This window comes from Anthonomus grandis, chromosome 15 (genome assembly GCF_022605725.1).
Source record: "Anthonomus grandis grandis chromosome 15, icAntGran1.3, whole genome shotgun sequence".
NCBI classification, from domain to species: domain Eukaryota; kingdom Metazoa; phylum Arthropoda; class Insecta; order Coleoptera; family Curculionidae; genus Anthonomus; species Anthonomus grandis.
In genome coordinates this window covers 9,988,950-10,009,935 of record NC_065560.1, presented here as the reverse complement: position 1 = coordinate 10,009,935, position 20,986 = coordinate 9,988,950, and the positions used below count along the sequence as shown (strand labels likewise).

At 32.5% G+C, this 20,986-nt stretch overlaps 1 protein-coding gene across 2 annotated transcripts in view; it reads right to left on the bottom strand.

The window, feature by feature from the left end:
• The window catches only part of LOC126744840 (zinc finger protein Gfi-1b), a 189,296-nt gene that overhangs the window by 76,271 nt on the left and 92,039 nt on the right, over window positions 1-20,986 (bottom strand). The window contains exon 6 of one of the 2 annotated variants that reach the window (XM_050452398.1): window positions 3,533-4,377. The exons of the other annotated variant lie outside the window; for it this stretch is intronic. Coding sequence (XP_050308355.1) covers window positions 4,184-4,377 — 194 coding nt within the window. The 3' untranslated portion in view covers window positions 3,533-4,183. Of the gene's footprint in view, window positions 1-3,532; window positions 4,378-20,986 lie in introns of those variants that run through there. 2 annotated transcript variants of the gene reach the window in all.

Below are 20,986 nucleotides of genomic sequence, written 5' to 3'. Positions count from 1 at the left end.
CAGCGTATCACCGGAAACCCGGGGAAACCGGAGCTTCCGGACCAGCTCCGGGGGAGTATAGAATTACCTCGTCGACATGACAAAGCTGCCGTTTTACATAATTCGATCAGGCGAATCCTTATCTCTCGACGGAAGACGGGCGCTACGAAATTAAGAAGTTGTAATCCGGAGCGATTACTCCGCTAAGTGCTTTAATTAGTTCATTTTTAGCAGCTTTAAGAGAAATTTAGCAATTTAATTTAGAATTTCACAGTTTTTTCAGGACTACTATAAAACCTGAAACATAAAAAGGTCGTCTATAGTTTTTAACGTTTTTTATTAAAGAGAGAATTTTTCGTAAATATATCCGTTAGGCGAAAAATGCCTTTGACAAGAGGGAAAAAATAAAACCTTGCATCCATGTGGTTCAAATCTCCCTTCTGCATAAGCCTATTGCGTCCGTGTGAATTTTTCCACATGGAAAGGGCCATCCATTCTCAGTTTTGACAGATGGGGATTAAGGGGTATCCTGTACCATTTTCAGGCACACTCATATGTCCGAAAAATCTTTCAATACAGATTTTCTAGTGAGACGCAATTTTGGTCCGTATACTCGATATCGAAGAAATAATTTACGACTTTTACTTAGTTTTAGTGAATAGATGTTAGCATGTCACAAAATAATCGTATCTAATTCTATATTACTACTAATATTGTTCACAGTTTACGTTAGTTTCTTTATTCATGCCGGAGCAAGTCAGCATAAGCCTAAACTTGTTGCTGTTTTAACTAGTTTCATAATCTCCTCAAGATTTTCCTGGGTTACTTTTTGCAAAGTATGTTTTTCTGCTAAGCAATTTCCAGATACGGTAACTTCTCTGAACTATTGATAGTTTTTAGTTTCCACGACAAATATATACTACTAATGAAGATAAAGTTGCAGATCGCGTCTTCACCCAACTGCAAACTCCAGGACTATTTTCATTTAGTGTTTAAATATTGAGGTTTATTTTAGTTTGAACTCTTCTTTACTACTGTTGTGCTTATTTATTCTTTATGGTTGTTAAAATTTTATTTAGAAAGTAACCATAATTATTAAATATTTATATGAATCTCATAAATCATAATAAACATCTATTACTTACCTTAATATAGTCTTTTAAGACATCAATAAAGGTATCGCACACTTGCACAACAATTTTGGAAATTGCCTGTTTTGAAATTTTGAAAAGATACATTAGTGAGTGGCATGAATCTCCAGTTGATAAAAATCGTAAGGTTATAGCAAACCGCTCCATTTTGGGAATAACATGTCTATAATTGGTGTCTTGTTTAACAATTTGTCGCTCTATTTTTTGTAATAAATATACAAAATTTACCTTCGGACATCCGAAAAAAATTTATGAAACCACCGTTTTACCTGTATTCAAGGCCCAATATATTGAAGTCATCTTTTTTTTTAATTGTTTGTCAAATTACTGGCGTTGTATCTATTTTACTTTGAAAACTTCCAGTCGAACCAAAAATCATCTTTTGCTTGCCATTTTTCTTTTTTTATTCGCATTACTAGCAATTTCCTAATCCATTGGACTCAGATTATTTGGACAAAAAACCAATTTTCCAGCAACATAGTGCTTCCCCGCACTATGCTCCTACTGTGCATATATTTTTGGATGAAACCTTTCCCAATCGATGGATAGAAAGAAGAGGACTCATCTAATGGTCTGCTTGGTTGCCTGACTTCACAACAATAGACTTTTTTTATGGGAAAACCTCAAGTCGAAGGTATTTGTTAATAGGCCAAATAATCTAGACGACTTGAAAGAGAGGATTCGCATAAAAGTGCACGTCGTCACTCGGGAAATGATTGAAAATGTGCAATAAGAAGATACAGCTTAAACGATTAAATTAATTTTTGTTCTTTTTTTAATTTGTTACATATTTGAAAATGTTTTATTACTATTACATGACCATTTATTTCTACAAGTACCATTGTAAGTGAAATAAAAGACTAAGTAACTCTCAATAGTGCAAATCTTATTCCTGATGCTGTAGGATATAAGGGTAGATAAAAATTCACTTATAAGAGCTAAGGTCTGGTGCTATCCAGTTAGTTTTAGTGTTCCTCAAAAAACTAAGTAAGTAATATGAGTAAATATAACTAAGTAAATAAGGACAATATCGGCATTCCGGGTTGTCCGCAATACCGATAGTATGGAGATGGCTTCTTAAGTGCCAGTGACTGGTTAAAAGACCATGCAGCCATGCAGTCACTGCCCATCAGAAGGAGAGGACATTCCTGTATGGCCCGTGACCAAATTTGTGACCGGTCTCGCCAGCACGTAGTTCGCCGAGGACGTATAGCCTGTATGCAGTCCTCATTGCCTCAAATTGCACAACGAGGTCCAGAGGCGGAAGGCTCAATAGAGTCTCAAGCGCTCTATTTGGCGCCGTCCGCATGGAACCCGTTATGCTGAGACATGCAAGGCGTTGGACTCTGTCCAGTTGAGCACGAATTTTCGCTTTCTCCGTACATGGCCACCAAAGATAGCCCCGTATGTAAAAGAGGTATCACAATGCGCGAGTAGATCCAGTGGAGGATCTAAGGAGACAGACCTCAGGTATTTCCGAAAGCCCACCTGCAGGCCCATAGCGCGCAGGTGGCCTTCTTCATTCTGGTGTCTGCATGATCGTACCAGGAGAGTTTGGGATCTAACTTGATTCCCAGAAATCGAACTGTCCTGGAGTAATGCAGCTGCACGCCACCTAGAGATATAACAGGAGGCGTGCCAAAGTTACGTCTCGTGAATAGTAGGAGCTCTGCTTTTTGGGGTTAATCCTGAGACCCCCCGAGAGGCACCATATGTCCACCATACGCAGGGCTCTCATCATAGGGCCCCGCATTGGTATAATCAGTTTTTACTGATTATTTTCACAAGTTACAACTAATAATTAAGAAAGGAAACAAATCGATATCCAAAACTGTCGATCAATAGCAGTTAACTTCAACCCCCACCAAAATATTTAAGTTAATTATTATTTATATCAGCTAAGACAAAATGAACAGTAGTATTTCTATTAACCGGATTTCTTAGATATAGGTTAACAATAAGTTACATGATAACTTGTCTCTTAAAACATAATATCTGATTGAATCTGCATCAACAAATAGATTTTATGTACATAGACTTGGAAAATGAATTCGTAAATATTATGGAATTAATTATATTGCAGTTTGTAAGTAGAAGTCCATTTTTGAAGTGGAGTGGCTATAATATACTAACTGGCTAAATTGCAGTTTAATTTTCAATATAATTTGGTCTCTTTTTGAACAATTAGCTTTCCAATAGGGATTTCAGTATTTTGATTTAGATTATGATGTCAGTATAAAAGTGTATACTTATAGCTTTTTGTGCCAACATCTGGAGTACAGAAAATATAGCGTAAGAAAAGGACGATTCGTTATCATTATGTGTACTTACTTACTTACCTTTTATTGAAAACTGTTCATAAATCTCAAGGAGTTATAGGCAAAGAAAAACAACAATAAAAATTATAATTTACTAATACAATGTATATTTGCAAGAAATATTATAATAATTAATTAAGAGCCAAGTATTTGCAGAACATATTTTGAAAAATACTATTTTACATTTTAGAAATGAAGTTCTGTGATATGTTTTTTTTTACTTCACGGTACAGAGAAAAATCGTTATATATATTGCACATATCGATAATTGCACAGATTGTATTTAAAATTATATTTGTGCTATCTATGTTATTTTATGCTACATTATATTACAATAGAGAGAAGAGTTGTTTTTTACAAAATAAAATTACATAAAGAGAGTGCTTTGGCAAATGACACAGTTAACTACAACAGCAAGACTAAATCTTTGGTTTTATCTAGTCATATTTTTTGGTAAATATTCACAGTATATACAAGAGGTCTAAAAAAACCATACTTAAATATGGCATCTAAAATCACAGATACAACGTTTAATGTTGATTAAAATTAGCTACTTCCATAGTTTAAAACGCTTTAATTTGTCCAGCACATCCCAGGGAATCTCATATTCTCCCTTTGTCCTACAAACGGTTGTCCAAATAGTCCCTTAACGCCTTCGCCGACAGAAGGCCTGTCAGTAGCTACCGGAAGGCGCGCCTGCGTCACCACGGGCGTGGCACTTCCGGCAGTTTGGCATTATGTGACTATCGGTCTTAGTTCGGTATGCTGAGTTTCCTTGTGACGTCTGAGGTCTACTTTACGTTGGAAGGCTCGGCCGCAAAGATCGCAGGCGAACGGTTTGAATCCTGTGTGTTTCCTGGAATGTGTTATTAGGTTGCTGGATTGGCTGAAGGCTTTTCCGCATACGGTGCATTTGTGAGGTTTCTCACCTGAAACAAAAAAAAATACTAGAGTATATGCCGGTAACGAGTTTTCAAGTATGGGAATTCCAAAGAATATTGGTAATTAATTTACTCTGAACTTATCCAGGGCGCCTAGAGAAATTTGGAGAAATGGCCGCATTGGATGCATTGTACACTCTTCTGAGATTTTGATTCTATACTTTTTATTAGGACTTTAGCTTATTTTTGTATTACACACAGTGTTTGCCTAGAGAATTACGACGAAAAAATGAGTTGGACATTAGTTTGAGATTTCTTTGATCATACCGTCTCACATTTATCATATTAAGTTATTTTTATTTATATCAAATAAATAGTTTATATTCTTGCTGGTAATGTTTTAGTTGTGGGTACAACATAGTCGATATGCAAAGAAAACATCTTGATCGTGAAACACAGTTATGAGCTGCTGGTATGATATAGGGTGTTATGAGTATCTACGACATCGCAAAAGCTGTAAATTCTATCAAGATCACTAAAGGATGTTATTGCAAAGATTTAAATAAAAATTATATATGATTATTATGAGGTTTACTTACGTTGTTTTACAAAATCCTAATATTACTGGCAATCAGCTAAGTAGTGAGCTTTAAAATGTTTGTAGCCTTAATGTCACTGCTCAAACAATAATGAATAAGTTATGTGAAAACATTAAATGTAAAAATTGCACCAGGAGATTAGGTTGAAGAACATCAAGAGTTGAACAGAAAAATTGACAAGAGTATCAATAAGCATAAACTATTTTTACTAATTTTATTTATTATCATAAATCAAGGTTTGATACATCCTGATTTAAGAAGGCTAAGGGTTTGATGGACACCTAGTAAAGTATCTCAGTTTTAAACCATTTGAGACGTTGACAGGTACCAAGGTGAAACTTTGGCAGTTTGGGATGGAGGTTCGATAGATTTTCGAACTAGATTTTTGAGATCAGATTTTAACACTCACTGTTCATTCACATGATAGAGAATTTAGTGAAAAGTTTGTATTTATGCACCGTCGCATGTTGTAAAAACATAGCAAGTTCCAACAACATAGTGCTTCTTCGCACTATGCTCCCACTGTGCGTATATTTTTGGATGAAACCTTTCCCAATTTAATTTTTGTTCTTTTTTTTATTTGTTACGTGAATCATGTTTTTTTCGATAACTTTTGACTTTAGGTATACGATATGATGCATGAAACATTCATAGAGTTTTACGCAAAATGAAGAAATGAAAAAAAAGGTGCTCATTTGAAAAAATGAAGTTGATTATACTTCGTTGAAACAAACAATAAAAATGCTACATCACTATATTTTATTAATCAGCTTTCCTATTAAACAGCTGAATCTTGCATAAAAATACTAGAGTATATGCAGGTAACGAGTTTTCAAGCATAGGAATTCCAAAGAATAATGGTAATTTATTTTCTCTAAACTTACTTATCCAGGGCGCCTAGAGAATTTTGAAGAAATGGCCGTTATTTCTCACAAACTGTCGCTCGGTATATCTACAAACTTGTATTTAATCCTGGATTTTTTTGGATGCAATTGTACGCTCTTTTGTGATTAATAGATTCTATACTTTTTTATTACGATTTAAGCTTATTTTTGTATTACAAACAGTGTTTGCACAGAAAATTACGACGAAATAATTTGTTGGACAATACTTTGAGATTTATTTGATCATATCGTCTCACATTCATTATATTAAATTATTTTTATTTATATCAAAAATTCGGGTACTGATTTGGCCTACGAAATTCCCTGACTCAAATCCTATCGAGCAATATTGAGATATTTTAAAAAAGTGTGTTTTAATTCAAGGAATAGTGTTCTAGACAAAAGTTGCTGAGCTGTATGTAGCAGTAATTGCTACAGATTACGTAAGACGACATTGAAGATTTAATTAGAAGCATATCATACAGATTATTTATTTATTAATTTATTTATTTATTTATTAATTCCTTAATCATGTTATTAATGCTACAAATAAGAGTAAAAAGTGCCTCCTAACACAAAAACTTATTCTTGCAGACAATATAATTACTTGTTATCTAAGGTCCACACTGTAAAGAATTAAATAAATTTATAAAATAAAATACAGATTTAAATTTGGCATAGTAAAATAACATTCATATTTAACTAGAAAAATGTACAGAGATATAATATTAAAATCTATTATTTAAAAATTCATTAAAGGAATAAAATGTATGAGCACGCAGCAGATCCCTTATTTCATCTCTAAATTTTACAATAAGAAAATATTTTGTTTGGACTGGGAGTTTGTTCCACAAACTAATCGCCCAGTACCTACTAGCTGCTTGGCATATCTTTAATCTGTTTTAAGGAACTACAGCATTCCACCTGTGCCTTGTAGGATCGGAATGCACATCTTGGTGAGACTCAATGCTCGCACAATTTGTTTTCATATATAGCAAGCCCTTATAGGTAAATAATAATGGAAATATCAAAATTTTCCCTGAACCAAATGCTTCCCTATAGTCTTGCCTATATAGTTCAGCCCTGTCATGAAACGCTAAGCTCTCCTTTGTAGACCAAAGATGCGAAATGGTTGAGGAACATGTTACATTGTTACCCCGCCAGGACCGCATAAAACATGCGAGTACACTGCAAAATAGGTTGTGCAAAGTGCACTCTGTTAAATGCAAGTTCTTAAGGTGCGCAATAGGTAAATATTTCTTGCGAGTCAACCAACCAGACCATCAATGTGTTGATTCCACATGAGTACTGGATCCAGCTCCATATCCAGAAATTTCAGTAAAGTATTTGTATTTGAGCTTCTATTGAAAACTATCCTGTCTGCCTTCGTTGTATTTAACACAACTATAGCCTGTTAGCTAAAAATCTTTCAAGCTAACCAAGATCTCACCAAAAAAAAATCCAATGACCTCTCACGAACCATGATTGTTGTGTCATTAGCAAACAGAGTGTATTTACTCCCTGGATATACTACAGGTAGTTCATTGATATAAATTAGAAATAACAGTGGATCAAGCACCGACCCTTAGGGGGGCAATGTTTAACACACTAGTTGCAAATAGCACACCACCCGCTCTGACGCACCGGACTCGGACTCTCAAATAAGATGCCAGAATTTTCTTTAAAGGTTTCTTAAATCTAACAGGACAGAATAATAAAATGCTTTTAAATATTACAGTATCTTAGTTTTTTTAGGACAAAGTCGTAATTCATGCAATCAAATACCTTGCTTAAGTCACATGACCCGACTGAGCTATATTCAAAGCTGGTATAAGCATCCTGGATACTAGAGAGTACCAATATTCCCATAACCGAGTTTCATTTCCTTCTAGAGCCAAATTGGCACTGAGAAATGATTTTCAATTTCAAAAATATGATGAGCTGATTTGGTAAACACTTTTCAATGACTTAAGATATTATTAGAAATATAAATATTGATCTATAGTTCTGCTCTATAGGTACCTCTAGATTTCCCCTTTTATCAGTTATCCCACCTATAGCTCTTTTATTAGAAGATAGAAATATTCTTTCAGGAATAGAACTATTTACCAATTTTGTAAGAGGAAGATGTCAAGCTCTTATTAACAACAGGGGTAGTCATTAACAATGCCCTTTTCTTTTCTATTAACTTTCTTTTAAAGTTTGGCATTTCGGATTTTCGATATTTTACTTCTTTACATTGTCATACATTATTAATTTCCGATATACTACGATGAGTTTCTAATAAATTACTATTCAGCAGTGTTTTTAAAATTAATTGACATGTAGTTAATTTCAATATTTTTGAAATTCGTATTTAATTGTCTTTTAATATTTTTTTCCTTTAGACCATTTTGGTGTGTGTATGAATATCCCGAAATATGTAAAATTTAATCAAAATTTTAAGGAATCTAGTAGTAGTATAGCGAGTAATTAATGTATGCAGTTGTTAATATCAAATACTATAAAATTAAAATTAAGTGCTTAGATATGTAAATATGCAAAGATTTGTTTATGTTTTTAATATACTTCCGCTTTAATAACCTGTTTTGTAGTTATTATGTTAAATAAGTTTTTTTCTGTTATTACAAAAAATTATAGAAAATTATAATATCTCGCTATTCTTTGTAGACATTGATATAAGAAAATTATAGGCTTTTTAATATAGATTTTATTAAAGATAATTAACACAATTTCTTGAAATTAACTAATCCAAATCTCCTATAGGAAAAAATATATCGTTTTTACATTTTTTAGAATACTAGCCGGATCAAAAACCCCCTGAACACATAAACTTTTACCATGTAACAAAAAAACGAACTAATAAAGCCAAAACTTCCTAATAAAGCTCTAGCTTTCTCACGTCCTGTTTTATCACCCCTCCCTACTTAATTGGCCCGGTCCCTCAGGATTTTACAGTCGTACATGTAATCATATCTGCCAGGCGGGAATCACTTGTCACATGAACAGGACCTGTTACTGGATTAAGGTTTTGTTACTAATATAGTTTATTATGGATGCACAAATGTTACAATTTTGAGGTTCTAATAAGTTTGTAAAGAGTGCTTGTGTTACTGTTAATTCAGTCTGGAGCATTAATTTGTTTAATGAGCTATAGTTTTTAAAGTTAAGTTAAAAAATGCATATATACATCCATACTCTTGAGTGGTTTTTAAATTAAACTAACTGACACAATCACGGCTGCAAAACAGATCAATATTCTAATCAACCAATCATCATATTAAATTTACACACAATCGATAGTTTCTGCCAAAAATAATTTGTTTGTTTGATTTAAAGCCGCAATAATGCGACTTCATATGGTATTGTCTTATGATCCTTATGTATTGAATTAGACAACTTCCCAAGTTCAATCCCAGTTCTTTTCTAATATTTATTTGATTGAAAATATTTGATCCACCTTCCAACATGAAATCCGCTGATTGGTAGTCGCCGATAACATCTTTCGCAAAAGGAGTCAAGAGCTTCCTCATGATTATAAATGTTAGGATTTTGTATGTTAACTAATAAGCGATATACTTCTATTATCAAATTATTGCTTGCTTTCTTTTTTATGTATAGGAATAATGGCGCTTGTATTCCACTCATATTGGTGTAAAACGCTTCCTTCCTTTTATACCTGTCCTCTAATTATACCATCGTTGCCCGGCGCTTTGTGTTCTTTGAGAGATGTTATCGCATTCCTAACTTTTTGAAGTGTTGGTCTTCTTAGATCTGCTGAATGGAAGGTAATGTTTTCCTCCTCTGTCTCACTCTTAATACTTAGTAACTCTTCAAATCGTACTTGATTCATATCTATATTTTATTTATTACTTATTACATTTATTATATTATTATTATTATTTACATTATTTATTATTTATTACATTTATCTATATGCCTAATTTCCATATATGATGCTACAGTCCTCTTTTTAGCTTTAAGCAATCATCTTATATCTGTCAATTGTGAGGTTTCTTAGCATTGTCAGTCATTTTTTAGTTTTTATTTCTAAGGCTTACTCGTATGCTCTATTAACCATTTTCTTTTTGGGCGTTTTTTCCAATAGTTTCTGTCGCTGTTTCTTCTATCATTGTTGTTATTTGCTGCCGTCTTACCTCTAGTTCTTTCCTATCGTGTTGTGTGTATATTGTGTCTTACATGATCAAATTTGTTTCTTATGGCTAAAAAATCCATAATTTTCAAAATTAATTAATTCCAACCGTGTATAAATCCGATAATTTTTTAATGAATTGTGTGCCAATTATTTGCGTAATTTTTTGTTTTTCTGAATGAAAGCTAATTTAATTCGCATGAAAAATAATGATGCTTTTTTTTTCACGGTTTTTTTTCCCGAAATAAGTACCATTTAGCGTAAAATTATAAAAAAACTAAAAATGCCAAAACTCGTTAAATTTTTTTTTAAAAAAGCTCCAAATGTCATTTCTCACATAAAACTAAGCTTTTCGGTCGAACCACTTGTTTCATTCAAATTATAGTTTAGCCTCCGAAGCAGTTTAAATTTTTGTTTGCTTATAATTACTCACCCTGTATATACAGTGCATTTTTTTTATCTCGGGTCATAGGGTTTTACGTATAATATTTTCAACCCCATGTTACAACCTGTTCTATTTAATCGATAGGATTGAAACTTGGAACAAGTGAAGTTTAAGTTAACAGACTTTAAAAAATCCCATTATTTTGCAAAAAAAATTGCAAGAAACCTATTTAAAATACGTTTTTCTGATGAAAAAGTTTGCTTTTTCTGCCCCTCAAAACCTTCATTACCTTTTCACTTCAAAGCAGGTAGACAAATATCTGACAGTGACATATAAAATAATTTTTAAATTGCTCCATTGAAATTCTTCAAAAACTCTTTAAAATGTCGATTTACACTACGGAGGAACGTATTGAGATGGTTTCAAACTACATTAGAGGAATGTCGGCGTAAGAAGTGGTAGATAATTTTACTGTGCCTTATCCTAACCGTCTCGTCCCGTCTAGATCAACTGTACAACGGTTTCATGAAAAATTTATTACGATTGGATGCATCGCCAGATCTCACTTAAAATGAAAAAGAACCGAAACTGTAGTAGACGAAGAATTTAAAATGGAGGTATGCTTGGCCGTTGAAGAAAATCCAACAAATAGTCTTACTCAGTTTGCTGAAGTTACCGGAAAAAGAAGGAGTAGTTGCTATAAGGCAATCAGAAATGAAAAATACAAATCTTTTAATGTTAGAAATGTTTAAGAACTCTTGCCTAATGATTATTTTCTTAGAATGCAGTTTTGTGAACAGTGGATGGAACGAATTAATAACGACCCCACAATTACAAACAAAATACTATTTTCAGATGAAAGTATTTTACAAATGGTACAGTCAACAAACAAAATACTCGAATATGGGAGCGAGAAAATCCAGGAAACGCATACCCAAACAAGACAGAAACTTAACGTGTGGGCAGGAATGCTTGGAGATCGAATAATTGGACCATTTTTCATAGAGGGTAGCCTGAATACTGCAAAATATTTAGAATTACTTCAGGTGCAGGTCATTCCCGCATTAGGAAACGCTGTTCAAAATGGCAGGAAAATTTTTCAACATGATGGAGCTCCCGCTCATAGTGCAGCGACTGTTACCAAGTTTTTGAATGCCACGTTCCCAGGACGCTGGATTGGACGTTTTGGGCCATCTAAATGGCCGGCGCGAAGCCCCTATCTTTCGCCTTTAGATAACTTTTATTGGGACTATCTATCATCGAAAGTGTTTGATATTGTTAGAGGCAGACCCAACAATATCGAAGAACTTCGTAATAGAATTATCGAGGCTTCGCGTACCATTAGTCCCCGACAGCTCCTAAATGTTAAAAGACATTTCTACAACTGTCTGGGCTTTTGTTTGGCTCAATTTGGAGGTCACTTTGAACAATTTATTTGAAAGGTTTTATTTGTTTTATTGTTGATTTTTGAAAATATATTTTTGAGATTTTGAGTAATTTTTTTGTGTCACTGTCAGATATTTGTCTACCTGCTTTGAAGTGTAAAGGTAATGAAGGTTACGAGGTGCAGAAAAAGCAAACTTTTTCATCAGAAAAACGTATTTTAAATAGGTTTCTCGCAAATTTTTTTGCAAAATAATGAGATTTTTTAAAGTCTGTTAACTTAGACTTCACTTGTTCCAAGTTTCAATCCTATCAATTAAATAGAACAGGTTCTGACATGGGGTTGAAAATATTACACGTAAAACCCTATGACCCGAGATAAAAAAATTGCACTGTAGATCTGTCCTAAAAAGTATACAGCACTAAAGCTCCCAATAATCCTTATGTCCTAAAAATTTTCGTTTAAAGACTTTTGAATTTGAGTTCTCGTGAGCTAAATAAATTTCACCCAATTTTTAAATTTCAAGCAGTATCGCTCCCTTCGGTGTTATCGGAAATAAACTCGTTTACGAATTTATTATTCTCAATGTATTGAGAGGTGCCAAATTTCATTGTTTCACTACTTTAAATTTTTAGCACCCTGTATGATAAGATGAACCGTTTTGAAGAAAAAGATTATTAAGAAATCACTGTTTTTTTTTAATAATTCAAAAGAACCAAATATGTTCTTTTTTCCAACGATTTCCAACGTTGTTTGTGGCAAACAACAGAGAAGTTCCATTTTAAGTTGTTTAATCTGAAAAGTATCTAAGAAAAGCACCTTAACGAAATTGTTTAAAAAAATGTAAACCTTTGTTTTTCTTGTAACGAAAAAACAACCTGAAAACATTCGGTTATAAATAAAGAAACTAATAATTCGAAACAATTTATTAAAAACTCCATAAGTAAGTTCCGTGACGTCTGATTATTACATCACAATGAATCCTGATTCTCTTTAAAAAGTTCCTCCGGAGTATCGACAGGAATTGAATACCCCAATGTTTTGAGGTGACCCCATAAGTAAAAATCCAGTAGCGTTAGATCGGGAGATCGAGAGACCTATCCAACGGTTTGGAAAAACGTTATTCAGGTAGTTCTTTACAGCAACGCTGAAATGAGCTGGGCTCCATCATGTATAAATTACATGTTTCGGCGGATCGCAAGTGGCAAATGCTCTATTAAATCCAGAAGATTCTTTTGAAGGAATTCAACATAAAGTTTTCCATATTTTAAGAATTCCATATTTTGACTTAATTCAAATTAAATTTATCAAGAAATCCAAAAGTCAATAAATTATTATTAGAATAAAGGATCAATGTATTAGCAACGTGAAAAATTGCAATTTTTGAAAGACATTGCAACAATGATATCGGAACAAACAATGCCGATAAAAAAATGCAAAAACATTTTTTCTTTTCAGGTTGTTTTTTTTAAAACCATTCCGCATTTTTAAAAACATATACTTTTTTAGATTTAACAACTTAACATGGAACTCCTTTGTTGTTTTAATAATTGTCGCATCGCGAAAACATAGAACATTCATGGCTCTTCTTAATTAAAATAAAATAGTAATTCCTTATTTTTTTTTCCCGAAAATGGTTCATTTTATCGATAATGAACAAGAATGCCTTCTTTTTAGTTTAAGGTTTAAGCTATTCATAATTATTACTTCAAAGTCTTTATCATACAGGGTGTTAAAAATTTAAATCATTATAATGTACCATCGTGCCGAAAAAAATTATGAATTTTTGCAGTCTTAATAATTACATATTTAAATAATAATATTGATGCAAAACATTTTTATTTTTCGATATTTATTTTTATTTAGAATACAGTTTATAAATAAACCAAAAGCTTGCAAACGTCGTGGCATACTTAAAATTAAGTTTCTGGTATATTCTTCGGTTATTTGGTCCCATACGTCATCTATCTTTAGGCGTAATTCATTCTGATTTCTAGGCTTAAAGTTATCTTTATACATATATTTTGCCATTTTACCCCAAACGTTTTCAATTGGGCTGAAATCAAGGCTTTTCGAGGGCCACAATAAAACTTAAATTCGTCAACTATACGGGCTGTATGTATAGGAGCATTATTATGTTGGCAGATAAAATCTTGCCCATAGACTACACCAGCCAATGGCATCATAACATTGTTCGGGATATTGCAATATCATATGGCATTAAGCCTTCCCTGCACTATTTGACAAATACCTGGTCCTCTAAAACTAATCCAGGCCCAAACGTCTATACTAAAACGTCCACTTTGATTAGTCTTATATGTATATTTTTTATCATATCTGGTATTAGAAGGCCTGAAACGCGGATTTTGCCATTATTGTACGATTGAAAGGTTTTTCCATCCGAAATACCGTTTCCCATATGTTGTTTTGGTATGCATATTGATGGGCAAATTCTAATCTTCTCTGTTTGTTTGCTTCAGTCAAAAATATTTTATTTGTGGCACAGCAACTTTTAATTTCCGAATTTCTTATCCCACTACGAGCTGTATTAGCAGAACCAGGAAAATGCGTGTCTTCTTTCGCCTTTATTACCGTTTTAAACGGATTATTCCTTAGAAAGCCAACTAACTCTCTATCTTAAATGTCTTTTGAAATTTTTGGTCGACCAGAATCTGGATTTCTCACAATAGCTCCATACTCTGCAATTTTTGCCTTAGCTAAAGAAACGGTATTTTTACTAATGGCCAATCCTTCTGCAATTCTTCTTATAGGTACTCCATCCATCAGACGACTGTATATTATCGCTTTTTGTTGAGGAGATAATGCAGGCATTTTGAAAGAAAGATTTTGTTGACGCGACTGTCACAAAATTAAATTAACTTTGAGAACATCAAAATATATTACTCTAATAGACCAAGAGATTTAGGAGATTTTGCTGTCCCAGTTTTTTTTTTGCCTCGATAGTACAACCTAGTCAGCCCGTGATAAAATGTCATATTATTTTTGTATTTTTTACCTGAATTTGAAACATTTTCCGGAACACCCTGTATATAGATAGTCACGGATGCTTCTATACAAAACATATAGAATAGCCTTAATTTTTAGTTTCTCATACCTCCCTCGTATACGATAGACGCTTTCTTAAAGACCTTTCAGTTTATCGATTGCTATCAGTTTGCGGCGGTCGTGATTCGCTCTATGTAGCCCCGCCCGCGCCCTTTCGTCTCCATGGAAACCTCCATGGACCAAGAGAGCCTTACGGGGCATTCAATGGGAGCGAGAGTAAGCGCACCTCTAATGAGTAAAAAGACGAGAATTCGAGTGTAATGAACGGCAAGTCTGCGAGAATGATTGAGGTGACGTGCGAAAGGGTAAAGGTCCCGGTTTATTGAGCTTTGATTTCCTTTTGGTGGATTTCCAGAAGATAAATGATGAGTTGTATGAGAGGATTTAGGTTTGGAGTATGTTGGGTTAGATTTATCGGTTTCGTATTTTATAAGAGACTTTGGCATATTGTTTTAAGCTAAAATTGGATATAATTTCTAAGTGTAAGAGGTGTGTGTACACATTATTGTCAGGAAATATTTTAGAACACAAAAAGACTGGTTAAAAAAAATTAATTAAAGGCTGATTTAAAACTTTCCTTTTAAATCCACCCTTTTTAAATTGGTGGTAGGTAGAATTATTTTAGTAAGATTTTCCCAATTAATGAGAGGAAAGAATTATCTCAAATAAGATGTTGAAATTTAAAAATTGAAAAAACTTCTATTAGTACATTAATACTGCATACATATAAAATGAGAATTTTCCTTTTTTTTACATAAGATTATTAATTATAAAGATTAAGGGTAATACGGACTGACTGAAACGAACTAAAAAGCACGCATGTGGTATTCACCAAACACAGTATTTAAAAAATCGGCATATTAAATCCCTTACAATAAAAGGCAATATACAGTGCTTTCATTTCAAAATGATCCACCCTTAATACCTTTCTAAAAAAAAAAAAACACGTCAAATTAGATATATAGGGGGACGTTTAATTATGCATTTACTGAAGTTCTGTCAATCACCTCCTCTCCTCCAGCTAACCTCACTTTAATATGTCAAATGGGAACCCCCATCGTGTGATACATCATAGTAAGGAGCGTAAAATTCTCTAACGGTACCAAACAAAATGAAATCGGTAAATGTGTAAGCAAATAGTTAGCAAAAATGTCTAGAAATAATTAATATTTTATTTACGCCAAACTTTGGTATGTCAAATGGCTACCCCGTGGTGTGATACATTATTTTAAAGAGCATTTATTATGCTATCAATAGTTGTAAAAAGAAATAAAATTGATTGACCAAGAAGCAATTAAAGTGTAAATCGGTAGGGTAGAAAAACAAATTTAATTAGTTTAACAAATTTATTTTAATAAATGTTAAACATGCGCACCGTTATTAGCAAGACAATAAAAAAGCCTATTTTCAAACTCCTTACGAACATTGGCAAGGGTCTGCCCGCTAATTTCTCTGCATTCTTGAAATATTCTATTTTTTAAATTCTCAATACTCTCAGGGGGGGTTTTATAAACTTTGCTTTTTAAGTAGCCCTTAAAGAAAAAAGTCTAGTGGGGTTAGGTCCGGAGACTGCGCAGGCCATTCGATTGCACCACGTCTGCCAATCCACTTTTCTCAAAAATTTTCATCAAGCCACTCTCGAACTACCAAAGTGTAGTGCGCGGGAGCTCCATCCTGCTGAAAATGTATATTATTTTCATTCAATAATATAGCACCATGTTGATCTACTTGATTTTCCATAGATTGGATGATGCAAGGGTATATTGCATTTTCTAAAAGGTTTAAATAAATTTCGCCAGTCAAATTTTCTTCCAAAGAAAATGGCCCGATTATTTCATTCCCATAAATTCCTGCCCAAACATTAATTTTTTGGGGATATTGGATATGGCCTTCCCGAAAAACATGCGGATTTTCATTATCCCAGTATCTACAGTTATGTCTGTTCACCAGGTCATTTAAAAAAAAGGTCGATTCGTCACTGAAGCAAATGTTCTTCAATAAATGGGGATCGTCGTCAATTCGCTGGCACATCACTTCACAAGTTGAATTCTCCTATCAAAATCATCTTCTCCGAGTTCATGAAGAATATGAATTTTATAAGGAAAGAACTTATTTTTTTTTTAAACTTTATGTACGGAACCAGTGGAAATATTTGTTAGTTTTGCGGCCTTTGGTATAGACAAAGTTGGATCCATAGCAAATTGTCCTAGTACTTTAACTTGGCATGCTTCATCGATAACTCTATTTTCGTATTTTTTCTTATTGCAAATTGATCCCGTCTCTTCAAATTTTCGTATCAATTCTAAAACGTATTTATGGCTCACGTTTTTATCTTGATACCTTTCATTAAATGCTCTCGCGGTTCTGCGAGCACACCGATCTTGAGCTCCATAAAGAAAAATTATTTCTATGCTTTCGGCTAACGTATACACCATTTTATTAACTCACTGTTTTAACTAAAATTGAAAAATTGCACGCGTCAAACTGACAGTTTTAACAATAATAAATTGCCTGCTTTTTAAACGCCTTAAAAATGTAAGGTATTGCAGTGTTTATTGTACCTATTAGGTAGGTTTCGCAAAAAATATAAGTGAAATAAATACACATACAAAGTTATAAGACTGCAAAGATTTTTGCAAAAAATTTGAAGACACTCTTTTTTCTCGCAAATAACGTTACACATTCTTTACTTATAAAAATAAATAATTTGCTTGAATTAAATTTACTGTTTGTTACCACACATTTTAACTTCTAAATTCCTTGAATTTTTTTTTTGATGATCCATTATAAAAAATGTAAGAATTTTAAAATGATGTAGGTACCACACTAAAAGTATTCATTTAAAATACCAATGTTTGGCGTAAATAAAATATTCATTATTTCTAGACATTTTCGCTAACTATTAGCTTACACATTTACCGATTTCATTTTTTTTGGTACTGTTGAATATAATTTTGTTACTATAGTATGTAAGTAAATGTAAGTGTACTTCCGGGCATGACGAAATTTATGCTTTAACTACTGTCTATTGAACTATTGTTTTAAGTGGTTATCTTGCTGAGGTAAGAAAGTGTAAAAAAACCATTACATCATAACGTCAGGAGTTACACCCAGTTGAAATTTGGTGAACGTTACTGGTGCCTTAGAATATTGGTCTCAAAATTTTTGACTTTGGATATACTAAAAGTAACTTATGAAATGCGTTACAAAAGGAGTTATCCAGATCTATCATATCTGATAGAATGAGCAGAAGAAGTTATTTGCGTCTGGAAATCTCCTGAGATTCCGATACTATATTCAATTTATGCTAAAGGGGTAATATACTAGATCAATTTCATTGACTCCATATCCTTGTACTCATCACTATCTTAGAGCTGATTCTTATTTTGAGATATTAAATTTATTACAAAACACGAGGATAGATTTCAGGCTATGGGCTTATTTAACGTACTATGAGAGATTCCATTAATTTCTAAATTTAAAAGTTAGTTACGGTAAGACATTTTACTACATTTCATCACTAGAAGGTAAGCCATAATCTTTGAACTCTTAAAAAAATACTACAATTTAAAACAAATATTTCTTATTGTATCGATTTAACGAGTCGCCTCTGAAAATGTGATATTCTTTCAACGCTTGGAAAACGTGAGTCTTTTCCTAAACATCTCAACGTAAAAATGAAAGCTAGAGGTCCTTAAGGGATAACTTGCAATCTCGGGTAAGACTGTCTTGATTTATTAAAAAAAATCTCCAGATTCGCTGAAGCGTTGCTATGAATTGCTAAATAAACAGCATAAAAAATGAATTTTTTTATTAAACAAAATTAAAGAGCTTAGAAAACGAAAGTTTTTAGATAAGGTTAATAATTTTCATCCGCAAAATCAATATTTAACAAAAATAATTTACTAATTTAATGTTTACCGAAAAAGTGCTTAGAACTGAAAATTAGAATTTCTGATTTTACTTTTTTACGATGTTATTTTTTATTTTTTTTAAATAATAATTTTTTTTTACATTTTTTCCAAATTCCTAATTTTATTTATTTATTTGTTTAATTGTAGTAAGTTATAACTTTGATTAGAACAGCATGTGCTGACGCATCTTTGGTAATAGTTGGTAGAAAACGCACCGAAGGCAACATCGAACCAATCTCATTATCCGATTACTCCCTTTACAAACTAGGTAATCATTTAAATTAATTTTTTTCTATATCCGGAAAGTCTAGTTGAGGATATTTTATGTAACAGACTTTTAACTATCTCAGTATAAATATTCAATTCGTCTTTTGTACTATATGATGGTGACCATATTATCTATTATAGCGATTTTTTATGTTAACTATATCTTTGCCTCAAGCGCAAATAGAGGAATTCTCGTAAATCCTTCGTGTTTATCTTGCTATACAGAGTGGCCCATCAAAAACGTAATATACCGGGTAGTGCATCGCCGAGCGGAACATAGGAAAACACATGTAAATTTTAAGGGGGTCAATTATTGGCTTCCCTGTACATTTTATAGAAAAATGTATAGTATCTTCATCACTTGAGTATAGTATCTTTTCATGTGATCCAAGTAAGTGAATGAATTTGACAGCATGAATCACATTATTAATCTTAAGAAACTTTCTTTTTAGAATATTGCAAATTTTACTATATACTGAGAATAATGCAATCTTTAGATATCTCATTTAAAAATATCTCAATAAAGGTCAACGAATATCTAATTACCAGCAAAAATTATGCAATTATTGTAAAAATACAAGTTAATGTCGCTTAAAGATACATGCTAATAAAGTGTGAAATGCAAAAATATAGATCACCTATATATCTAAATATCGCAACAAATTAAACTTATAACTAACAGTAGATATCTTAATTCTGGTCAATATATGATCATATTAAATCTCATCTCAATAATGGTAATAAATATCCATTAACCACCTTTAGATATCTTACTGATCTTAACAAATTTGTGTATTTAACTCTCGGTAGGGAGAAATAAGCAGTTATCTGTTCATTTTTGGTCATAAATGCCGTCATTAGTAAACAGATCATCGGGGCTCAATGGCTTTTAAATTAATGGTTTTTGAGTGGGGCCTGTCTTTATACGTTGAAGGATTTGAAGGTTAGTTCATTTTTTGAATATTTAATTTACCTATTTGTGAATGATGTTTAATTTACCGCAGTAAATAAAAAAAACAAATAACTGTGATGTCTAAATTGGCATTGACAGGGTTGGTACGTCCTGAGTACATACCAGAATAGTCATTACCAGGTCCTAGGTAAATCCAGTTTTATATCGCATAACGTACTCATACATAATAATCATAATAAATAATTACATAATAATCCAACTCAGGTGCTTTTTAAAATTATATCTTACAAAAAAATCAATATAATTGTTATTATAAATTTTTATATTTGTTTTTCTTTACAAATTTTTCAGTCCCTTTTCCGAGACCCTGAAGTGAGAATTTATTTTAACGTTATTTGAATGAAAATCTCATTAGTTTAATAAGCTATTTCAAATTTTGTTATGAAATATTTTTAACTGTTCTTATTTTGTTATTTTTCTAAATATTTCGAAGTATTACCGTATAGTCCTAAATATTTTTCTAAGCTACTAAATATATATAGGAGACATTTGTCGGTTATTAATGATAGAACTTGTGGTTTTTGCAAACCTGTGTTTTGGTGAAACTAAATTATTATTTATCATAATATTTGATATTGTGGACATCGAAATACCATTTGTGAGTTTGCAAATTAGTTTCTCTCGTAGGGACCACTTCGTTATAAGTAAAATTTATTTGTAGCAAAACTATCTTAGAATTACTTCTGATTTTCTCAACTTCCAGAAAATTTTCGTTGCTTTTTCGTATAAAGAAAGAAATCATATACTTTTGATGTAAAAGGATTATTTGCATTTCAGCCTATATATTTTTCAATAAGCCTTGTATCTGTGATTTGCTCCAAGCTCTTCATGGGTATATTGAAGAAAACTTCGAAAGATTCTGCGTAACTAGAACTTGTCGGTCCTAAAAATGAAACCCACTAGGGCCAAAAAGTAAGTTTTGCAGTAAGAAAGTTTGTAATTAACCGTTTAAAGAAACTGTTTTTGTTAAAATTAACTTAAAATTCTGCGATAACAATATTCCAGAGATTAGATTTAAAACATATAGTGAGT